Source organism: Peromyscus eremicus, chromosome 12 (genome assembly GCF_949786415.1).
Source record: "Peromyscus eremicus chromosome 12, PerEre_H2_v1, whole genome shotgun sequence".
NCBI lineage: Eukaryota > Metazoa > Chordata > Mammalia > Rodentia > Cricetidae > Peromyscus > Peromyscus eremicus.
The window spans coordinates 71,080,007-71,100,600 of NC_081428.1; the positions used below are offsets into that span (position 1 = coordinate 71,080,007).

A 20,594-nucleotide genomic window follows, 5' to 3' on the forward strand; every position below is an offset into this window, starting at 1 on the left:
TTTGACTTCAGTTTCCCCAGAGTTAGTCCTGGAAGCAAAAAGTTTCTACAGTCATAAAGTTTATATAAATTACACGGATTGCAATGTCTGTAAAAGTCAAAATGAGATGCTCTGCACGGAACAAAAGATATGCCTAAGTGACATGTCACATTTGTACAAGGCCACCAAAAGACATGAAGGTTAATAACGAAAAGAGAAGCCTAGTTCTGTAGCAGTCTGAGTAGAGTCCAGCATGATATTCCAATAAGTTCAAGACTGGAAACTATTCTACAAAAGCAGCAAGCGTGGGCAGCTTGCGTAGGAAGACATGCGCTCCTGGTGGGTACATTATCCACTTTCTAATAAGGGGGGATTCATACAGACTTCTGTAAAAGTTTGCACAAAACCAGTGCATTTTCAACAGAGGGCTCTCCCAATAGCCGGTGCACAAGCACACACACGCGTGTCTTCAACAGGGGGGGCTCTCTCAAGACTGCAGGCCCGGGGAAGAGCACTGGCTTTCACAAGGGCTGTTAAGTGCTGGAGTCGCACAAGTCACAGTGGAACGGGCGGAACGGGCAGATGTCACCCGGGTAAGGTGCTCTTGTTAAAGCTGGAACAGCAGGTTCAAGGCCATCATGTCCAAGCCGTTCTTCGAATCTTTTGGAGCCCATCTACTTGTGTCTAAGTCATGTGACTTGTCTTCCAAACTGTGGCCAAAAACTTCTGGCTTACAAAATCCAAAAAGGAAAACCCAGAAGTTATCAACTCAGCGGAGGTCCTATTAAATAAGAGCAGCACACAAAGCTGTAGCTGTGAGGAAGCAAGGAAAGCCTGAGCATTAAAGCTGTAAAACTTGCTTGCTACTTGTGGGAGCCAGCCCAACCCCAGCTGTGCAACATGTATGATTACTGTTACATTACTTACGTCGCTGTTACACATCTGCTGTATCAGTGCACGGTTAAACTAGCCAAAGTCTCCCCGTGTGTAGGTTCCCCATAACGACAGCACACACTACCACTTCAATTAGGGCACAAAATTTTCTTAGTGTTTCTAACAAGTCTGGTCAGTACACTACTTACCTTCTCGTCGTATGGGAGGCAGCACTTCTTTAACTAAATTCTACTTTGTGTAACTTCGTGTTTCCTAAAGGATGTTTATTAGTAAGTCCTTCATAGCATCAATACTACTGCTTCAAGTTTCTCCTACATCAAAATGACCCAGACAACAAACAAATGCTATCGAGCAATATCCGTGTTACTGCCAACGTTTATGGTTGATACTCATTTTATCAAGCCTCTCTCAAACTGTTTGCTGTTTTCAGCAGATGATTATTATAACACACATGCACACACACATGCATCACTCTTGTATCGGGGCAGTACACAACTTAAGATTACAGTTATGCATTAGCTTAGGTTGTAAAATCTGTCTGCGTAGGAAATCCAAGGCAAGTAAGGTTGGTTACTGCACTGTTCTCAAGAAGGTGGGTCAAACAAACACACTGAGCGCACAGTAGGACAGCAGTCTTAGGTCTTAAGTGACTTCAAGGTGTATTATTAACTCTGGCTGGGAGGCCCAGCAAATGTTCCAGGCTCTTAGATTATAAAAGATGTTTTTATAGTATTTCTTCACTGTAGATAAGTTTCCAGGTTGAGTGGAAGGAGGAAGAGGAAGAAATAAAGGAGCTGGAAGATGGGGCTGAGGAAGTGAGTCACAGTGCACTATCGTGAAGGCCCTGGATCACTGTGGACGTTTCCATTGGAGATTCACAATCAGAACAGCCAGTGGGCAAAGAACACGGCTCTGGAGGAGGCTGATCAGAGCTCTAACCTGAGTTCTACAGGTTACTAATTGTGGTGGTTTGAAAGAAAATGACCCCCATAGGCCCAGAGGGAGCGGCACTATTAGGAGGTGTGGCCTTGTTGGAGTAGGTGTGGCCTTGTTGGAGTAGGTGTGGCCTTGCTGGAGTAGGTGTGGCCTTGTTGGAGTAGGTGTGATCTTGTTGGAGTAGGTGTGGCCTTGTTGGAGTAGGTGTGGCCTTGTTGGAGTAGGTGTGGCCTTGTTGGAGTAGGTGTGGCCTTGTTGGAGTAGGTGTGGCCTTGTTGGAGTAGGTGTGGCCTCGTTGGAGTAGGTGTGGCCTCGTTGGAGTAGGTGTGGCCTTGTTGGAGTAGGTGTGGCCTTGTTGGAGTAGGTGTGGCCTTGTTGGAGTAGGTGTGGCCTTGTTGGAGTAGGTGTGGCCTTGTTGGAGCAGGTGTGGCCTTGTTGGAGTAGGAGTGGTCTTGTTGGAGTAGGTGTGGCCTTGTTGGAGCAGGTGTGGCCTTGTTGGAGCAGGTGTGGCCTTGTTGGAGTAGGTGTGGCCTTGTTGGAGTAGGTGTGGCCTTGTTGGAGTAGGTGTGGCCTTGTTGGAGTAGGTGTGGCCTTGTTGGAGTAGGTGTGGTCTTGTTGAATGTAAAGACGCTCCTTATAGGACCGACATTTTTGTTTGTTCATTTCTTGTTTTCTTTGTTTTTTGAGACAAGCTCTCCCTGTTATATACCTCTGACTGTCCTGGAACTCATTATGTAGACCAGGCTGGTTTCGAACTCGTAGAGATCCTCCTGCCTCTTTCCTCCTGAGTTCTGGGACCTAGAGGTATGCGCCACCATGCCCAGCTTATTTCCTGCTTTTAATGTTTATCTTAGCAACTGCAATAGGCTATCTATTAAAATGAATCAGGGATTGTAATATCGATGCTTTTCAAGATGTATTTTCATAAACTCAAGAAATATTTGTCAAAGTGCTTTATAAATCACAAACCAAGTTGGGCAGTGGTGGGTGGCACACACCTCTTATCCCAGCACTTGGAAAGCAGAGGCAGGCAGATCTCTGAGCTTGAGGCTAGCCTGGTCTACAGAGTGAACAGCCAGGGCTACGCAGAGAAACCCTGTCTCAAAAAAACGAACAAACAACAACAAAATAAATAAATAACAGAACAAATCTGTGGGAAAATAATATTTGGGTTATTAACCTCAGTTGTTTAGTTCTTGGCTTCCTGATCTCTCTCTTTTCTCAACTCTTCACTCAGGCGGCTGACTCTGGGTTTATGCTTCCGTAAAAGAACGTGGCTCCCTAGGGCAACATTTAACTGTCCCCCCATAGAATGGTCACACTGGTTATTTCTGGTTGGTAAATGTTCTAAAAGGTTGCCGGAACTGGTCAGTGCCTGGGCCATGCCGGTTATTCAGTAGTTAGAGTACTCATGACCCCTGTGGCTGGGAGGTAGAGAAAATCTGAAATTGATTAACCTGGCTCCAGGTGTGAGAGTTCAGACTTAGAAAAAAGGGGGAAGAGTATTAAAGTGGAAGAAAAACAGTTGTCTAGCGCCAAAAATAAACAAGGCAAACTCATCTGAGACTAGAGAGAAGCCATCTTGTGGAAGAGATGAGGACAGTGGAAGTATAGGGTGTAGGGTTCCTGAGATGTAGAGCTCGATCCTCCCTTCTGAAACACATTCTGGGCAAGATCCCTGGAGGGAATGGCCATGGGTGCACCAACTGGGCACTCTAGTCCATGGTGATCTTCCGGGGACTCCTTTATCTTTAGTTGGATCTAGAAGTGGCCATTGATCCTCAAGGAGAGATGTGCACAGGCTGATGGCCCTCTGTGTCCACCCAAGCACGGCACTATGTGGTACAAATCTGTATGGGGAGAGTCAGGGACTTCAGTGAGGACTAGGGTTAGTTTCCCCTTAGCCCAGTTGAGTGCCTCCGTGAAATGGGAATTAGTAGGAACATGAGTGATACTTCTTGAACATCTGAATTGATGTTGGTGATTATGCTAAAACTTTCTTACAAGTCAGTTTTATTAAGTGCTTTATAATGGAATGTAGATGAGAAATCACCAGGAGACAATGTGAGTCACTTTCATAATCATCTTTTTTAAAGTAATAGATACTTCCTTGGTATGCCTACTGCAGTGGTTTGATTGAGAATGTCTCCATTGGCTGATATTTGAACACTGGGTCCCCAGTTTGTGGTGTTTTCTGGGGATGTTTGAGAGGTATGGCCTTGCTGGAGGAGCATGTCACTGGACGCAGCCTTTGAGATTAAAAGCCCCATGTTGGTTCTAGTTACCTTTCTGCTTTGTGCTTGTGATGTGAACTCTCAGCTCCCTGTTATCACGCCAGTCACTGGCTGCCACGCCTCCCCCCCCCCCCCGCCCCGTGCCGCCACGCCCCCGTGCTGCCACGCCCCCGTGCTGCCACGCCTCCCCCCTCGTGCTGCCACGCCTCCCCGCCGTAATTGACTTTTATCACAGCAACAAGAAGGCAGCGAACGCACCCAGCTATAGCAGAAGTGTCAACAGAGACTCTAGAATTAGGGTGTTTACCCAAGGAAGAGAGGAATTCTGAGTGTTAGAGATGTGCCCCATCTGATGCAGTGACAGACTTTGAAAGAATTAAACATGAGAAAGAGGAACGAGCCTCAGTCTCAGACCCCCAACCCCACAGCCTCAGCAGAGCATTAGAAAAGAGGAACAAGCACCAGTCCCAGACCCCCCAAACTGTTAGCCTCAGCAGAAATATTCTTGTGATGTTTCTTATGGCATCAGCAGAATAACCTTGTGACATTGTCTGGGTCTAGCAGAACATCCTATGGCTATTCTAGGAAGAAAAACAGCCCCCATGGAAAGTCCCCATAGCTATACACCCCTCCCCGGTACTGATTTTTAAACTAGCCAATTATGTATTGCCCCGAATGCTATGCTAATATTATGGTTTTCGTCTTTAAAAGATGCCTGCAATTATTGTTCAGGGCTCCTATCACTGAATTGTGTAGGGGGGGTCCGTTTGTGCAAATGATTAAAATAAAGCCTCATGTGATTGCTGCAACTGGTCTGGAATCCGGGTTTCTGGGGCGCCCACCTGAGAGAATAGTGCCCTGAGTCTGGGGCCTATCAACTTCAACTCTGGTTCATAGGGTTGATGTCCTTCCTCTCACTTCCATCTGTCTGTCTGTCTGTCTTGTGCTGGCTTCCTTCCCATACTTCCCTAAGTATGATAATAAAGTTAAAATAACCACACTTTTCATTTCTTACTGCTCACATTTTATTTATTCAGGACGTTGTCCCTTTCCCCCCTACCAATGAATCAGGTTTTATTTTGGAGGCATATTTGCAAAAAACTTAGAAATTTGTGGAAACTCACTCTTGAATTCCCCAGGACATGACTCCGAGGCTGTCTCGGGGAAGGACTGAATCTCTGGTTGTAGGGGATTGTTGCAATTTGGCAATGAGACGCTGGGGAAATTGGCTTCAGGACTAGGGAGAACTTCACCTGTATTTAGTGGAGGGAGTCGGTAGACGGATCCGATTTGTCGATGGTGGAAAGGAAAGAACCCTTTACCTGGGCCTCTTTTTCCGGAGTGGCCATGTGGTGGGCCGTGGCCATGTGGCGGGCCATGAAAATGTGGTGGGCCGTGGCCATGTGGTGGGCCATGAAAATGTGGTGGGCCGTGGCCATGTGGTGGGCCATGGCCCCGATGCTGCTGCTCTTTGAGTTCTTGGCTATTAGAGGGTGGGTCACAGGGTCCATAGTCATGGAAATCAAGTCCATCAGGAGGGTGTCCATGGGGATGGTGTCCATGCGGATGGTGTCTATGACGCTCATGTCCATGAGGGTGGTGTCCATGTGGATGATGTCCATGGGAAGGATGCTCACAACTGTGATTATGAGGGGGTTTATGGGAGTGGCGCTGTGGGAGGGACCCTCCTTGATGTGGTGGTCTGTCTGAGTCGTGTGTTCCTTCTGGTGGAGGTGGATGGCCGTGTCCATATGCCTTGTGGATATGATGTCGACCCCTGGATCCACTGAACTTGCACATATGTTTGCCACAAGGGGGTTTTATGTCACTCACGTTTTTCTCCTGGTAAAGGACACAGAAAAGCGAGTATAATTAATTATGTAAGAAATTAGATGTTAGGCTTGACTTAGACTGGAGGCTCTCAAAGATTTCACAAATTGCCGGGCGGTGGTGGCGCACGCCTTTAATCCCAGCACTCGGGAGGCAGAGCCAGGAGGATCTCTGTAAGTTCGAGGCCAACCTGGTGGTCTACAGAGCGAGATCCAGGACAGGCACCAAAACTACACAGAGAAACCCTGTTTTGAATAACTAAAAAAAATTTTTTTTTGTTCTTATTTTTCTCATTTCAGTGAAAAGCGATGAAACTCTATCAAGGAAGGGTACTTGTCTATTAAACTAGCATCCTGTGATGGGTCTGACATCCCCAACACATTCCCAAGAAACTCTTCCAGAGGATGGACAGACACTCTTCCAGAGGACAGACAGACACTCAGACACTCTTCCAGAGGACAGACAGACACTTAGACACTCTTCCAGAGGACAGACAGACACTCAGACACTCTTCCAGAGGACAGATGATACTGTCTACACCCTCAACTTTAGCTCTTTCTTTTTTTTTTTTTTAACAAAACAAACAAAAGACCCCGAGTCTTTCCCTGTAGCTCAGGCTGGCAGGGAACTTGGGCATTCTTCTATTTCACGTCCCACATGTTGGAATCACAGTTGTATACCAACAGACTTTAACTTTAAAAAAAAAAAATCTATGGTTGGGCATGGTGGTGTACATATGGCTGGGTGTGACGGTGTACACCTTTAATCCTAGCACTTGGGAACCAGAGATCTCTAGCAGTTTGAGGTCAGCTTGGTCTCCATGGTGAGTTCCAGACCAGCCAATGCTACATAGTGAGGCCTTGTCTCAAAAAAATAAATAAACAAACAAACAAATAAATAACATCTATGGAGCCATGTTCTTGGTGACAACAAACCTATTCTTTGTCTCTGTCATTCTCTCTGTCTCTCTCTGTCTCTCTCTCTCTGTCTCTGTCTCTCTCTCTCTCTCTCTCTCTCTCTCTCTCTCTCTCTCACACACACACACACACACACACACACGTCATAAAAGCCAAATGAACCGAAGGTACTATGTGTGGAAATGTCACTTGGCCCGGCCCTTCTGATGACATAGGATGCTCAGGCAACCCACCTCGAAGTTGAAGACTTCACAGTTGATGTCAGTGTCTTCTGGGGCTTCCAAATCGGAGGCTTCCGCATTGTAGGACAGAAGTGCTCTGCAGAATCCAAAGACCTGCAAAGGGAGATGCCTGTTAGTGTATGTACAGTGAGTGTGTGTGTGTGTGTGTGTGTGTGTGTGTGTGTCTGTCTGTCTGTCTGTCTGTCTGTCTCAGGACAGGGGTGTGAAGATTTCCAACCGAGAAAAGCTTGAAATGAGTGAGAAGAAAGGGGCCAGATCTGTAACTTCCTGATGGAGTCCTTGCCTTACATGCACGACACCTGAACAAAACCAGGGAAAACTGAGGACCATGCTCATACACCCCCTAAGTTATTTATCAATGTTATCCAGTCAACATTTGGGTCAAGTACAGGTGCCACAGGTTTTTATTCAGACGTCTCTGGATTTCTGGCATGAGCAGACGTGAGGACCGTACTTCTGTCCGCAGCACTAGGCAGGATGTCCCCGCTGCTCTTAGCCCAGTGATTCTGCACTAAAGGTCCGGGTTGCTTGTACCTGGGAGAATGGGGAACGCTGTAGAAGACGGATTTGTGTAACTTGCAAGTGCTGGGAAGGGCAGAGTCACTGCAAGGATGTGCTTACGTGGCCCTGTGAACATGTCTACTGGCCCTAACGGCTGGCATCCCTGTGCTCTGGAAGCCCCTAACCCCCTTTGTCAAAGGACAAGAAGACAGTTCATCTCTAGAAAAAGCCATGCGTTGAGGCTGTCTATATAGTTTTGAAAACAAACAAAACCTATATGAATGTGGTTTTACCGTTTACCAGCAATAGAGGACAAACTGTACAAAAGTTCTGAAATTCAGTGTTCGTGAAATGAGTGTAACACTCTCTACCCACAGGTTACAGGCAGCTCTGGTTAAGGGAGGTGAGGCCGTTAACTTTCCCTTCTCCCGCCCTCGAGATTCCTCCCTGGGTTTTTAGCACCACACAAACACAGTGTAGAATTGGTTAGGGCTGGGTTTAGAAGAAAGATTGTCTTGTCTTTTGTGGCTTCTGAGTAGGAATCTAGGACTGGCCCCAGTGGGAAATTTGAGCAGTTGGAACATGAAACAATCAGTGCTTCCTCCCTTCTGGCCAGAGAAAGTGAAAGTGTCATTAAACCCCAGAAAAGCCCTGGAGTTGAGATCAGAATGGAGTTTCCATTCGCTGGCACTTCCTAGCTAAGAGTGCACAGGTAAATGGCCTCTCTGGGTGGGTGGTGGCACACCCCTTTAATCCCAGCACTTCACTCTCTGAGTTCGAGGCCACACTGGACTACAGAGCAAATTCCAGAACAGTCAGGGCTACAAAAACAAAACAAAACAAAAAAACAAAGAAAACCCAAACAAACAAACAAACAAAAACCCAAAACAAAACAAAGAAAACCCCTGTCTAGAAAACAAACAAACAAAATAACAACAACAACAACAGAAAGAGATTTCAGGCCTCCTTATCCCAGGGTAAGGGAGCCAGACACTTGCATCCCTCTATGGGATTGCCATGAAGCTCAGCAGACCGTAGGTGGAGATGCTTTGTAAATGCCAAGACACCATGTGTATCAGCCACTTTCTCATCACTGTGACCAAATACCCGCTAGACGGTGACTAAAGGGAGGAAGTATCCAGTATTGTTAGCAAGGTCTTCCAACAGATAATGGGTAAATTTGACTGGGGAAGAAGTCCTGCAGGAGAGACCTGCATTCTAATCCGAGCTTGGCTGTGAACCTTGGCAGGACCACAGAAACTTCTTCACTTGTCATTTGGGATCTCTGTGGGGGTTGATTCGTGGATGTAGATGGCCCTAGTACATGCTGGTTATTAGTTCACTAAGGTTTTAGTCTTGATGAATTGAAAACTCAATTTAAGGTGTATATATATATATATATATATATATATATATATATATATATATATATGAAATCATGTATATGCTAAAACCTTTTACCATCTGTGAACCAGAGAAAATATGAGCACTTTCCTTCTACAGTGGTAGTGTGGGTGTTGGTAAGTGAGCATGTGTATGAAACCTTTGGAAGGGCCCCTTCAAGTAGTGAGCCCTCTCTAAATGACGGTGTTTCACAGGTGTGCGTCATACTTACTGGAGGGTGTCTGGGGAAATGCTGTGTGGAACAGTTCCTCATAGAGAAGTCCACATAGTAGTTGGTTCTTTCCCCTCCTCTCTAGAACAGAGGAATCAACATAGTTTCAGGAGCATACAAAGTTAAGAGGAAAAGCAACAGACACCTATTATACAACATCTCTTAAAGCACCATGGGAATTCAAGTGACTAATACATGCTATTTTTCTATGGTTTCTGCCTTCTAAAAATATATTGCATCAGTGAGAAGAGGTCACCACTTCACAGAAACTCTCTGATATACAGGCGTAAGCACAGCAGGGAAAAACACCCTCCCTGAGCCCAGACCCTCATCCTTGAGGGATGTCACCATTACTATTTTTTTGTTTTGTTTTGTTTGGTTTGGTTTGGTTTTTTGAGACAGGGTTTCTCTGTGTAGCTTTGTGCCTTTCCTGGAACTCACTTTAGAGACCAGGCTGGCCTCGAACTCACAGAGATCCGCCTGGCTCTGCCTCCCGAGTGCTGGGATTAAAGGCGTGCGCCACCACCGCCCAGCTTTTATTTATGTTTTTATGCGTGGAGTGTTTTTCCTGCACGTGTGTCTGTGCTCCATGCACATGCAGTGTCCAAGGGGGTCAAAAGAGGGCATCAGATCCTGTGGAATAAGAGTTACAGAGGGTTGGGAGCCATCATGTAGGTGCTGGGAATTGAACCCAGATCCTCTAGAAGAGCAGTCAGTACTCTTAACATGTGAACCATCTCCCCAGCCCCATTGCCATTGGTCTGATGTGTTTCTCCGTCTAGGCTTTGTCTACATGCAGGAATATATAGCTATTTAAACACTTCATTTACATGGGCTCATGAGTATTGGACTGCAGCCTGCTGCTTCCCTCTAGCCAATACACTTGAGTCCAGAACATTCTTCACAGCAAAGGCAGTGTATGTATCCCATTGCACAAAACACCACGATCTAGTCAATTTTCCTTTTCTAAAAACACTTGGCGGGGCTGGAGAAATATTTCAGTTGTTAAGAGTACCTGCTCCTCTTTCAAAGGACATGAGTTCAATTCCCAGTACCCGCAGCAGGAGATCCAATGCTCTCTTCTGAACTCTGGGGGCAGAGCACAAGCAGGTTGCACATACATGTATGCAAGCAAACACTCATACACATACAAATAAAAAAATCTTAAAAACGGTTCTTAAAAGAAACATTTTTTAAAAAAAAGCCAATGCCAAACATCAACTGGCTGTGCTGCCTGATAGTTCTGTGGGGGAGGCTCTGGAATTCTTGGTCTGTGAGGCAGGGACTTTCAGCATCGGCTACAATGCTGGTCATGGTGAGGATCTTTATTTCGAGCCTCAGTATTATTTAACCACAATATAAGAAGGCTAAAATTGAATGGTTTTTAACGCTCAAATAACTCTATTGTGCTCTTGTTTTTCCTTCAGATTTTCTTTTTTTTCCTCCTGTCAGCTAGTCACTGTATTCTCATTCCACACTCTCTCAAGTAAAAGAAGCTATAGAAGAGCTGTGCATCGGGGTTGCCGTTTACCAAGCATCAAAGGCTGTGGTGATTGAAAAGGCAGCTGGCCGGGCGAGGCAGGTACACAGGGTGTGCCCCTCAGCTCACACCCGTCAGGTCGGCGTGTCGGAAACTCACCGCTCTTACAACCCTCTCCACTTTCTCCACTCGGAAAGAGGCAAAGTTGGCATTCTCCCCTCTGTACTTGTCCAGGGCTTTGTTGGCTTGTTCTCTGTAAAGCTCGGGATCCTCGAAGAAATCCAAGAGCACAGGGCTGTCTTTGGTGTTGCTTAGGGCTGAAGAGACTAAGAAAGAAGAGAGATGGCCCATGCCACGGGGTCAGAGGGTCAGCCACAATGTCAACGCCAGGTCTGAATGCAGCAAATGTAAGCACGGCACAGAGGAGGACACTAGGTTCCATACGACAGACGGACCAATGGATGGTTCAAGTAGCTTGTCAAGATCAATCAGTCAGGCAGCAGCAGCAGAGACACCCAGCTGTTCTTCCGTGCTGGCACTTGTGACCTGGACCCGTGATGCCCTGCCCACTCCAGCCTTCACAACATGCTGTTTTAGTTGACACTTCTTATCTTTGTCAAGGAGACAGCTTTAAGTTACAGAAAAGGATTCAGCACAATCTCTCTCTCTCTCTCTCTCTCTCTCTCTCTCTCTCTCTCTCTCTCTCTCTCTCTTCTTTTTGACCACAGGAAATCACTCTGTAGCTGGCCTCAAACTCACACCTTGGCCTGGTGACTGCTGGGAATACAGGCCTGAGCTATCACTCCTTACTTCTTTCTTTCTTAAAGCAACTTCCTGTAGAAGCTGCTGGGTTGTCGCCTAGGTTCAATCATGCTCTTAAAACTAATTCTTTCAGAAAAAATAAGCAAGAGGAGTATGGATGGACTCTGGAACCCACACTTTAGAGATGTATACATAGTTATCTCTATGTACACATAGTTATCTCTATCATGTTTCCATGTGCTTCTGAGAACCCACATTGGAATCTTGGCCAGCCCCAATTATTCTTATCTCTAAAGTAGGAAGTTTTACAATGATTACTTTCATAGTCTTGTGTGAAATTAAACAAAATGATTAATGAATGCATGATATAATACAATATACGACTACTTTGTACACTATAGAGTAGTATAAAACTTTTAACTGTTGAAGCCAATTCTTATAAAGTACTAAGTATTCTGCCAAGAGTACACATTATATTTAATTTCAACAAGAATCCTAAATGAGGAAAGCCCGAAGAGGTTAAGTAACCTGCTCTCCAAGTCACAATTATTTTGGAGATAAAATAATTGGGCTGGCAGAAGTTCATGACCTTGGAAACAAAATCTAGACACAATGAAGACAGGATTCCATTCCAACAGCCTTGACTCTGAGGTAACTAATAAATAACAAAGTTTGAATTTAAGCTCAGGCTGGCCTAAACTCAGAACTAAGTCTTTGCGATGATGTGTACTGCCTCTTTAAATCTCTATATTTATATATTAAATCTCTTTAAATGACGTATACCAGAGGTGGGGAACTGTCATCTATTTTGAGGAGAGTGAGTGCTAATGGAGAACTCAAGGGTAGTGGCCCTCTCTGATGTCTGTCATGCATTAGGTAACAAACACTACTGTATGATCAAGTTCTATGTTAATTTGGAATTAATTAGCAATTCAGCAGATGACCTTACCAGAACTCGTGGTGCAGTTATAGTTATTCACTCTAAAATCTTGAGAATCATTTGAATATCTTGTAGCTATTACCTTACATTGTCCAATCACCTGTAAAACAAGACCATTTTAAGCCTTTATGTGCCTCAGATGGCCTACGAGGGAACACAGAACCATCTCACTTAATGTATATTTGGGGATTCCTCCATCAGTCTAGTCCCAGAGCTGCCTTTTCAGCCTGCTCTGTGGGCTGCACACCATTGACACCCCAAACCCTTAGGAGAGCAACCATTTAAGTGCATAAGTGCATCGTGACCACATCACAAACATTTTCAAAGGAGAGAGCACTAGGACCTTCCACGTGCAAAACTCTCACTTCCGCAACCGACATCCCATGTCTGCTTATTTCTTTGTGCTCTCGCCTGTGACAGGGAGACAGACTGGCCTCAGTAACCAGGTCCAACATGCACAGCAAAGCTGTATTTCTCACTGCAACTGTGACCATTACTGCTAACGGACCACTCTTGAAGGCACACAATTCCCAGCTCATAAATTCACAGACTGTGTGGTCTGGAAAGGACACGGGAGTTCCCCTACCTCAACCCTCTCCCTTTAGTGTGAAGGAGACTGAAGTCTAAGATGGTTGGTGATTTGCCCAAGACTCGAAGCTGGGGACGCTATCCTGGGGGGTGCAGGGTGGGCCACAAGCCCTACTGACTTACCTTCAACAGGGTTCCCAGGAATGGCTCTTAGGAGAGTACTACTTAAGGTTGACATCATCTTCACGACTCTTAAGGCATAAGCAGGTTTTTCTAGCCCACATGTGGCTCCTCTGAGTGAGCGGAGTGGACAGAAGAAAGGAGGCGTGGTGGTCCAGTTACTTACTATTTCAGATGGCCGTGTAGAAACAGCTTGAAGACAGTCGTCCTGGGATTTTGTGGATAAGACCCAACAGTCAGACTCCTTCACATCTAGGACCAAGTAGTAGACGGTGGCCGGTTCCTGAGGACGACAAGTAAGGAACCGGTCAGTCGGATGTGGGAACCCAGAGATTTCTTGTTTTGGTTTGTTCTTGATTTTAATGAAAGCAATTTCTTCCTTCCCTTCCCGTCCTTGCCCTCCCTTTCCCTCTCCTTCCCTCCTCTCTCTGTTTTCCTGTCCCTTGCTCCTTCTCTTTCCTTTTTAAGAACAGGATCCCAGGATGTGAGAACCCAGGCTAGCTTCTTCCTGCTTCACACTCCCAAGTGCTGAGGTTACAGACATGCACCGCTATGCCCGGCAGCAATCTCTTCTTTTTCTCTTTCTTTCTTTCTTTCTTTCTTTCTTTCTTTCTTTCTTTCTTTCTTTCTTCTTTTCTTCTTTTCCTCCTTTCTTTCTTTGTTTTTTTTTGAGACAGGGTTTCTCCATGTTGTTTTGGTGCCTGTCCTGGATCTCGCTCTGTAGACCAGGCTGGCCTCCAACTCACAGAGATCTGCCCGGCTCTGCCTCCCGAGTGCTGAGGTTAAAGGCGTGTGCCACCACCGCCAGGCACAATCTCCTTTCTTAAAATATCTTGGCATAACCAAATCTCTGCAGACGTTCTATGGTGTCCTTTAATCCTCATATTTGAAGAAACAGCTTTAAATAGTGATTTCTAAATCCTATCCTCAAGGATCAGGATGTTTCTTCTCTCACCTTTAAATGACCCTGTTGGTTTGGGTAGAGGTGTGTGTTGGATGTGCAAGCCCAGAGTTAGAGTGACAACAGCCACGGCCATCTCTAGTCTGTATTTGTGGTCCTGTCCTCTGTTCCTGAACTGGCTTTCCCTCCTTAATCTTATCTCAAGCTAAGCCGGTTCCCTTTGCTCCGTCTCCCTGGACTTCCTCATCCTCCTCAGTGGCTTCATTAATTTTTCACTTGGGTTCTGGCTACACAAATGTAGTTTGCATGGGCCCAGGGCTCACACCTATGACCCCAAAGCTCAGGAGGATTCAAGATCAGCCTGAGCTAATAATAGCAACAACAGCAGCCAAACAAAACAAGCAAGGAAAAAAAGATAAATGAATCTTGCTTTGATCATTTTCTTTGTTTTGGCCAATCACCAACCAGGCTGAACGACTTTTCATAGAAATGTCTCTGGTGTCCTGTCTATTCCTTTTGCTTTGCCGCTGTCTTGGTCTGGTCCTCCTGCCCGAATTCCTGAATACACGAGCAGCTTCTTGGTTCATGTCCCTGTCACCTGCCTCTGTCTCCTCTATCCCACTGTGTCCCCTCCCCCCACCTCTCTGTATGCCATTCAGAAGTAGGGCCATGCTCTTTCATCCTGGGTCTGACACATGTGGAAAAGAGCTTCGAGTGGCAGAGAGGGTCATTAAATTGTTAGTTGTCTTAAGTTGCCGCGTTCCCGTTTTCTACATTTTGCCGTGCCTCCCCGTCTCCAAGGCTGTGAAAAGTATAAATTGCTTTTTGTGTTGTCTGCAGTTGTCCACGGTCTGGCTTCCCATCCACGGTCTGGCTTCCTGCTTTCAGACATTCCACCAGAGAAAAGGTAGGATATTATTACTGTTGTTGCTGCAGTGGGAGGAACCAGCATCTCTCCAGAGTCCCCGATAGCCTATCAAATCCATTCTAAACGACCTATAATCTAAATGAAGACAACAAGCTTGCTCGCCTTCAAGATAAGCCACGCTCTCTTCCAGCTTCACACTGAATTCCGGCTTTTCCAGAGCCCCGTTAAACTTCTGCATTTCCCTCCCTGCTTATTTAGTTACTTCAAACCATACCGTTTTCTGATTCCCTGCTCTCCTAAAGGAGATGATGTGCTAGAACACAGCGATGCAAATCCTATCCATCCTCCAGAAGCCACCAGCACCTTTCCCTTTCGGTGTTAAGAGATCTGTCATTCAATTGCTCCAATATCTTCCGCAGGCACATGGCCACAAAATACGTCCTATTTTACACAATTGGCCTATGTGCATTTAGCAGACTATTGTTTCCTTAAGGCGCACAGCTATTCTAGTTTTCTTTTCAAAGTGCCCAGTATTGCCTGGGCTCAGCACAGTACTTCGAGGTACTTACAGACTGATGCATAGCCACTAACAAACATTAATTTAGAGGCAAACCCAGCAATGTCGAGCAAGCCCCAGAAACTGAACAGGAAAGCCCGATCAAAACCATTAATTACGCAAAGCAGTCTGCTCAGGGCCTCCAGTCCCTTTTCCCTTCACACATGGTCTCCCAGCTCAGCTCCTCATTGGCCACTTCTCACCACTACGTCCAAGTGAGCATCAGAGACTCGCAGCAGCTGGAAAGCATAGCCATTCCTCCGCCCTTTATTGATCAGCTCTAGAACTTTCTCAGCCGAAGGCTCGGAAGCATCACAGTTGGCAGGACTCAGGGCATGGGAATACTGCAGGGTGACTAGAAGAAGTGCTATGGTGAGCACCTTCATCATGCTACGCCATCCTAGGCTGTGGGCCACCATGGCAGAACTCTATAGTGACACACTCAATTGATGAAGGTCTTTATAGAGTTTCGTTGTATAACTGGGGGTGTTCACCTTGACCCCAGGTTCAAATATCTGTCAACAGTCTGTAAATGATTAGTGTAGAGAAAGTTGAGACACAACACTAATGAGTCTGATGAGTGGGTAAGATCATCATCCACACAACCTTCGCTATATCCAGTGGGCACTGATTCAGAGCGTGTTTGACCTTAAGCACATACTGTGTGGGTGTAGAGATGGAGTTGGAAGTAATTTTTCTTCTGTCTCAGCTGGAAATCTCTACCACCAGCTGTCTCTTTGGATTCTGGCACTAAAATTCCACAGTGGAACAGTCTCATTATCTGAGGGAAGTAACACATTCAACAGCCTGCCTCTTGAATGGCATGGAATTCCTTGAATTCCTTCAGCTGTGGCTGTGGAATCAGATGGGAATTTCTAGCCCTGACTCTGTTACTTTCTTACTGTGCAAATGCTGTAGAACCCCTCTGTCTTAGTCACTGTTCTACTGCTGTGAAGAGACACCATGACCACAGCAACTCCTTTTTTTTTTTGGTTTTTCGAGACAGGGTTTCTCTGTGTTGCTTTGCGCCTGTCCTGGAACTCACTCTGTAGACCAGGCTGGCCTCGAACTCACAGAAATCTGCCTGCCTCTGCCTCCTGAGTGCTGGGATTAAGGGCTTGCGCCACCACCTCCCGGCCTACGGCAACTCTTATAAAAGAAACATTCACTCTTGGGGCTTGCTTACCGTTTCAGAGGGTTAGTCCATTGTCACCATGGTGGAGAGCGTGGAGGCACAAAGAAGGAGATGGTGTTGGAGAAGTAGCTGGAAGTTCTACATCTGGATCAGTAGGCAACAGGAAGAGGGAACCACTGGACCTGGCTTGGGTTTTTGAAACTTCAAAGCTCACCCCCAATGACACACTTCATCTAACAAGGCCATACCTCCTAATCCTTCTCAAGTAGTGCCACTGCCTGATGAGTAAACATTCCAATATATATGAGCCTATGGTGGTGTCTTAGTAAAGTTACTATTGCTGTGATGAAATTCCATGGCCAAAAGCAGCTTGGGGAGGAAAGGGTTTATTTGGCTTATATACTTCCATATTCCTGTTCATCACTGAAGGAAGTCAGGACAGGAACTCAAACAGGGCAGGAAACTGGAGGCAGGAGCTGATACAGAGGCCATGGAGGAGTGCTGTTCCCTGTGGCTTGCTCAGCCTGCTTTCTTATAGAACCTAGGACTACCAGCCCAGGGGTGGCCCCACCAACAATGACTGGACCCTCTCCCATCAATCACTAATTAAGAAAATGTCTTACAGGCTTCCTACAGCCTGATCTTAAGGAGGCATTTTCTTTTCTTTTAATTAATTAATTAATTAATTTTTTGAGACAGAGTTTCTCCCTGTAATCCTGGCTGTCCTGAAACTCCCTCTGTAGATCAGGCTGGCTTTGAACTCAGAGATCCGCCTGCCTCTGCCTCTGGAGTGATGGGATTAAAGGTGTGTGTCACCACCACCCAGCTTGGAGTCATTTTCTTTCTCAGATGACTTTAGCTTATATCAAGTTTATATAAAAATATCCAGCTCAGGTGGGAGGGATATTTTTATTCAAACCACCATATCCTCTGACTCTTAGTTTCTTCATTTATAAAATGTGAGCTGGTAGTTCTTGGCAATGTCGTGCAATGACTAAGAAACCGTGTGTAAGTCAGTCAGTGCACAGAGTTGGTGCCGAGTTACTGATGCCACTCACTATAGCTAGTGTTTGTATCATAACCAGGGGCACTTGGAGGCACTCCCGTGCCAGCCCAGTTACACGTGGCTCATATCACAGGAAAGAAGACAGGGGTCGGGGGGATGGACGGACAGGGGCTGAGAAGTTGGGTGACTGTTCCATTTGGGGAAGGGCTCAGCACAGGGAGCAGGGATGAATACAGCAGCCCCGACCTGACCCGACCCCTCCAAAGTGTAGAACCTCCATACTTGCAGAAGCTGTAGCTTCAGAAGGAACCCAAGAGAAGCTGCCTAGGTTTCTTTCTTGCTGGTGCACACAGTGTCTCTACAGCATGTCTCCTCCTCCTGAACGTCCTCTCCAGTGAGGATCTGCAGCAGTGGTGACTAACCTTGTCTTCCTGTTAGGTGCACTCAAGGAACTTTAAGAAAAGTCCTGGACTGGGGCCAGAGAATGCTACTGGATAGTAGACTCTTGCAGAGCGTGCACAAAGTCCTGGGTTCGTATCCAGCAGAAGGAAAAATATCAGCGCATGTATCTAGATCCCTTTAGTCAGAATCAGTGTCTGTAGTGGTTGATCTGGGTGCTGGCAGTTTTCAAATTCCCAGATAATTCCAAGACTGAGAAGGATTGGGCCTCTGTACTGAAATGAAGACACAGAAGTAAGACAGAGACACATTGATGGAGTCTGTAGGTGGTGATGCAATATCATGAAAATACCTCTTCATGCTAAGACGCTGGAACTCTTGCTGGGCCTCCCAGTTGAGTTAAACTCTGAGGTCACTTAAGACCTAAGAACTGTTATCCTACTGTGGACTCGGCCTGTTTATTTAATGTGCTTTTAAGAGAACAGTGTGACCATCAAACTTATTTGCTTTGGATTTCCCATGAAATCAACTTTTTATTTGTTTTTTATTTATTTGTTTTGTTTTTTGAGATAAGGTTTCTCTGTGTAGCCCTGGCTGTCCTGGAACTCACTCTGTAGACCAGCTGGCCTCGAACTCAGAGGTCAAATGCTGGGATTAAAGGTGTGTGCCACCACTGTCTGGCTGAAATCAACTTTTACAACCTACACTAAGGTATAGCTGTAATCTTAACATATATGCACTTCCATGCCCCTTACCCATGAATAATGCATGTGTCTTTGTAGGTTGGAAACAGCTTTTTACCATAATAGTGGATGCATAAATTTTACCATAAATATTGGATGCAATGTATGGATATTGCTTGAGAAACTATGATGTTTGTAATAATGTTTGTTGCCTGGGTGAGTTGGATCAGTTGGAGCCGGGGACTTAATTCCTTGTAAAATTCTGTTAAAGATTTCTGTCAAGTGCTCCTCATTCCTTTCCCATGAGTGCTCTTCAATAAATACAAAACAGAAGCTCTTTGTTGGGGACACACAGAAAGATGGGGGCAGACAGATTGATAAAACAGCCTTCAGGCAGGCACAGATTCAGACTCCTACCACAGACGCAGGGAAAGCAGAGTAGATTATTCAAATCTGGGCTCACTCTCGGTTAAATGACACCAAGGGGAAGTGCTTTCATTTCTGTCCTTAGTACAACACCGATGCATTATCAGTGACTCATGTTATTATTAATGTGTTGAAAATGACATTGTTCACCAAAGACCAAGCCTGGTTCTAGAAGTATAAGGAACACATTTAGAAGAATATTCAAGACTGAACTTTTAGAATCACTACCATTGGCCTGTGAAGACCCAACACTCAGAATCACGGGACTAGCAGGGAGATCCTGGAATAACTTTTAGGGGTTGGCTCTCTCTTGCTGCCTTGTGGGTCTTGGAGATCGAACTCAAATCATCAGGCTTGGTAGCAATCGCCTTTCCCCACTGAACCATCTCACCAGCTCAGCAATAACTGGAATACCACAAACTAGAAATGCTCAGGGCCATCAGCATTAGCAATCTGCACATCACTGATTATTTGACAAGGCTGATATTGGTTGGCTTGCTCACATAGAATTTGCAGACTAAGAAAAAAAGATCGAGAACTGAAAACTAGATAAACTGCATCTAAGAGGTGAGCCAGAGAAGAGGAACTTGGTTTTGGGTCCCATTAAAGGGTGTTGTCAGCAAGGCAAGAGGCACAGGGATGTGGGACAATGTCTGCTTGAGGAAGTTTAAAGAGTAGACAGGCCGGCCTTGCGGCAACCCAAAGGGTGTAATTAAATGCAAACAAACATTCTGTTTTGACTTTAGCCTAAGGATGTTCTTCCATCCAGTTAGTAGATTGTGGAAAAGAAAGAATGGTGGATAAGGGGAGTGGTGAGCATGGGGACAGTCAATTTCTTTAAGAACTTAGTCAAGAAAAGAAGGGGTCATAGAGGGAGTCACGAAACCCCAGGCCCTTCCCCACTATTCTTTCAGTGTGGGTGTGGCTTGTAGACCACCCTTGGGAAAATCCTCTGCTGGGACTGGTGATGGTCTGTCCGAGTTTGCCCCCAGGTCTACCTGTTTGCTTTTCTCTGTCTGACCCTGCGCCCCAGGATTCCCAGGGATGAGTGAATGCTGGCTTCCATGCTGGCTGCTTGACTATTGGGTTCAAAGAGCTGAGGGACAGAGAAGACTGGAAGGAAGGAGGAAGACGGTAGCGTGTTTAGCCAGTTGTTGAGTCTCAGGGTCTCTATCCCATCACCGAGGCTGCTCCTGCCAGGCAGCCCCTGGCCCACAGCTCAGCTCACCCGGGGCTTGGGTAACCTACCACTTCTCTTCCTGCTTTCTTGGCCTGGGGTGCTAAAGGCCCCCTATTGTGACTATTCTTCCGGTCCCTCAACATACTTTGCCCTTGCTTTCCCCAGCCTAAAAGGATTTATTGCAGACCCTCACTGATGCCTTTTCAGTTGGGTTGAGTACGATTCTGCTTCTTGTCAGACCCTGACTGATCTTGCATGCATGTGTGTTTCCAACTGAGAGGAAACTGGTCGCATGATTTTTTTAAATACGGTGAAAGGAAGACTACAATTGAATGTCATGGTGGGCACACACACACACACACACACACACACACACACACACACACACACACGGAGAAAGAG

The 20,594-nt window shown here is 45.9% G+C and overlaps 1 protein-coding gene across 1 annotated transcript; it reads right to left on the reverse strand.

Annotated features, from left to right (window-relative positions):
* Positions 1–5,117: 5,117 nt before the first annotated feature.
* On the reverse strand, positions 5,118–15,782 carry Hrg (histidine rich glycoprotein). The gene is made up of 8 exons (XM_059277656.1): positions 15,567–15,782; positions 13,205–13,321; positions 12,340–12,430; positions 10,788–10,954; positions 9,149–9,229; positions 7,024–7,125; positions 5,483–5,885; positions 5,118–5,392 (listed from the first exon to the last, which is right to left on the reverse strand). The coding sequence occupies exons 1-8, from the start codon at positions 15,780–15,782 to the stop codon at positions 5,118–5,120; spliced, it is 1,452 nt and encodes a 483-aa protein (XP_059133639.1).
* Positions 15,783–20,594: the final 4,812 nt, after the last annotated feature.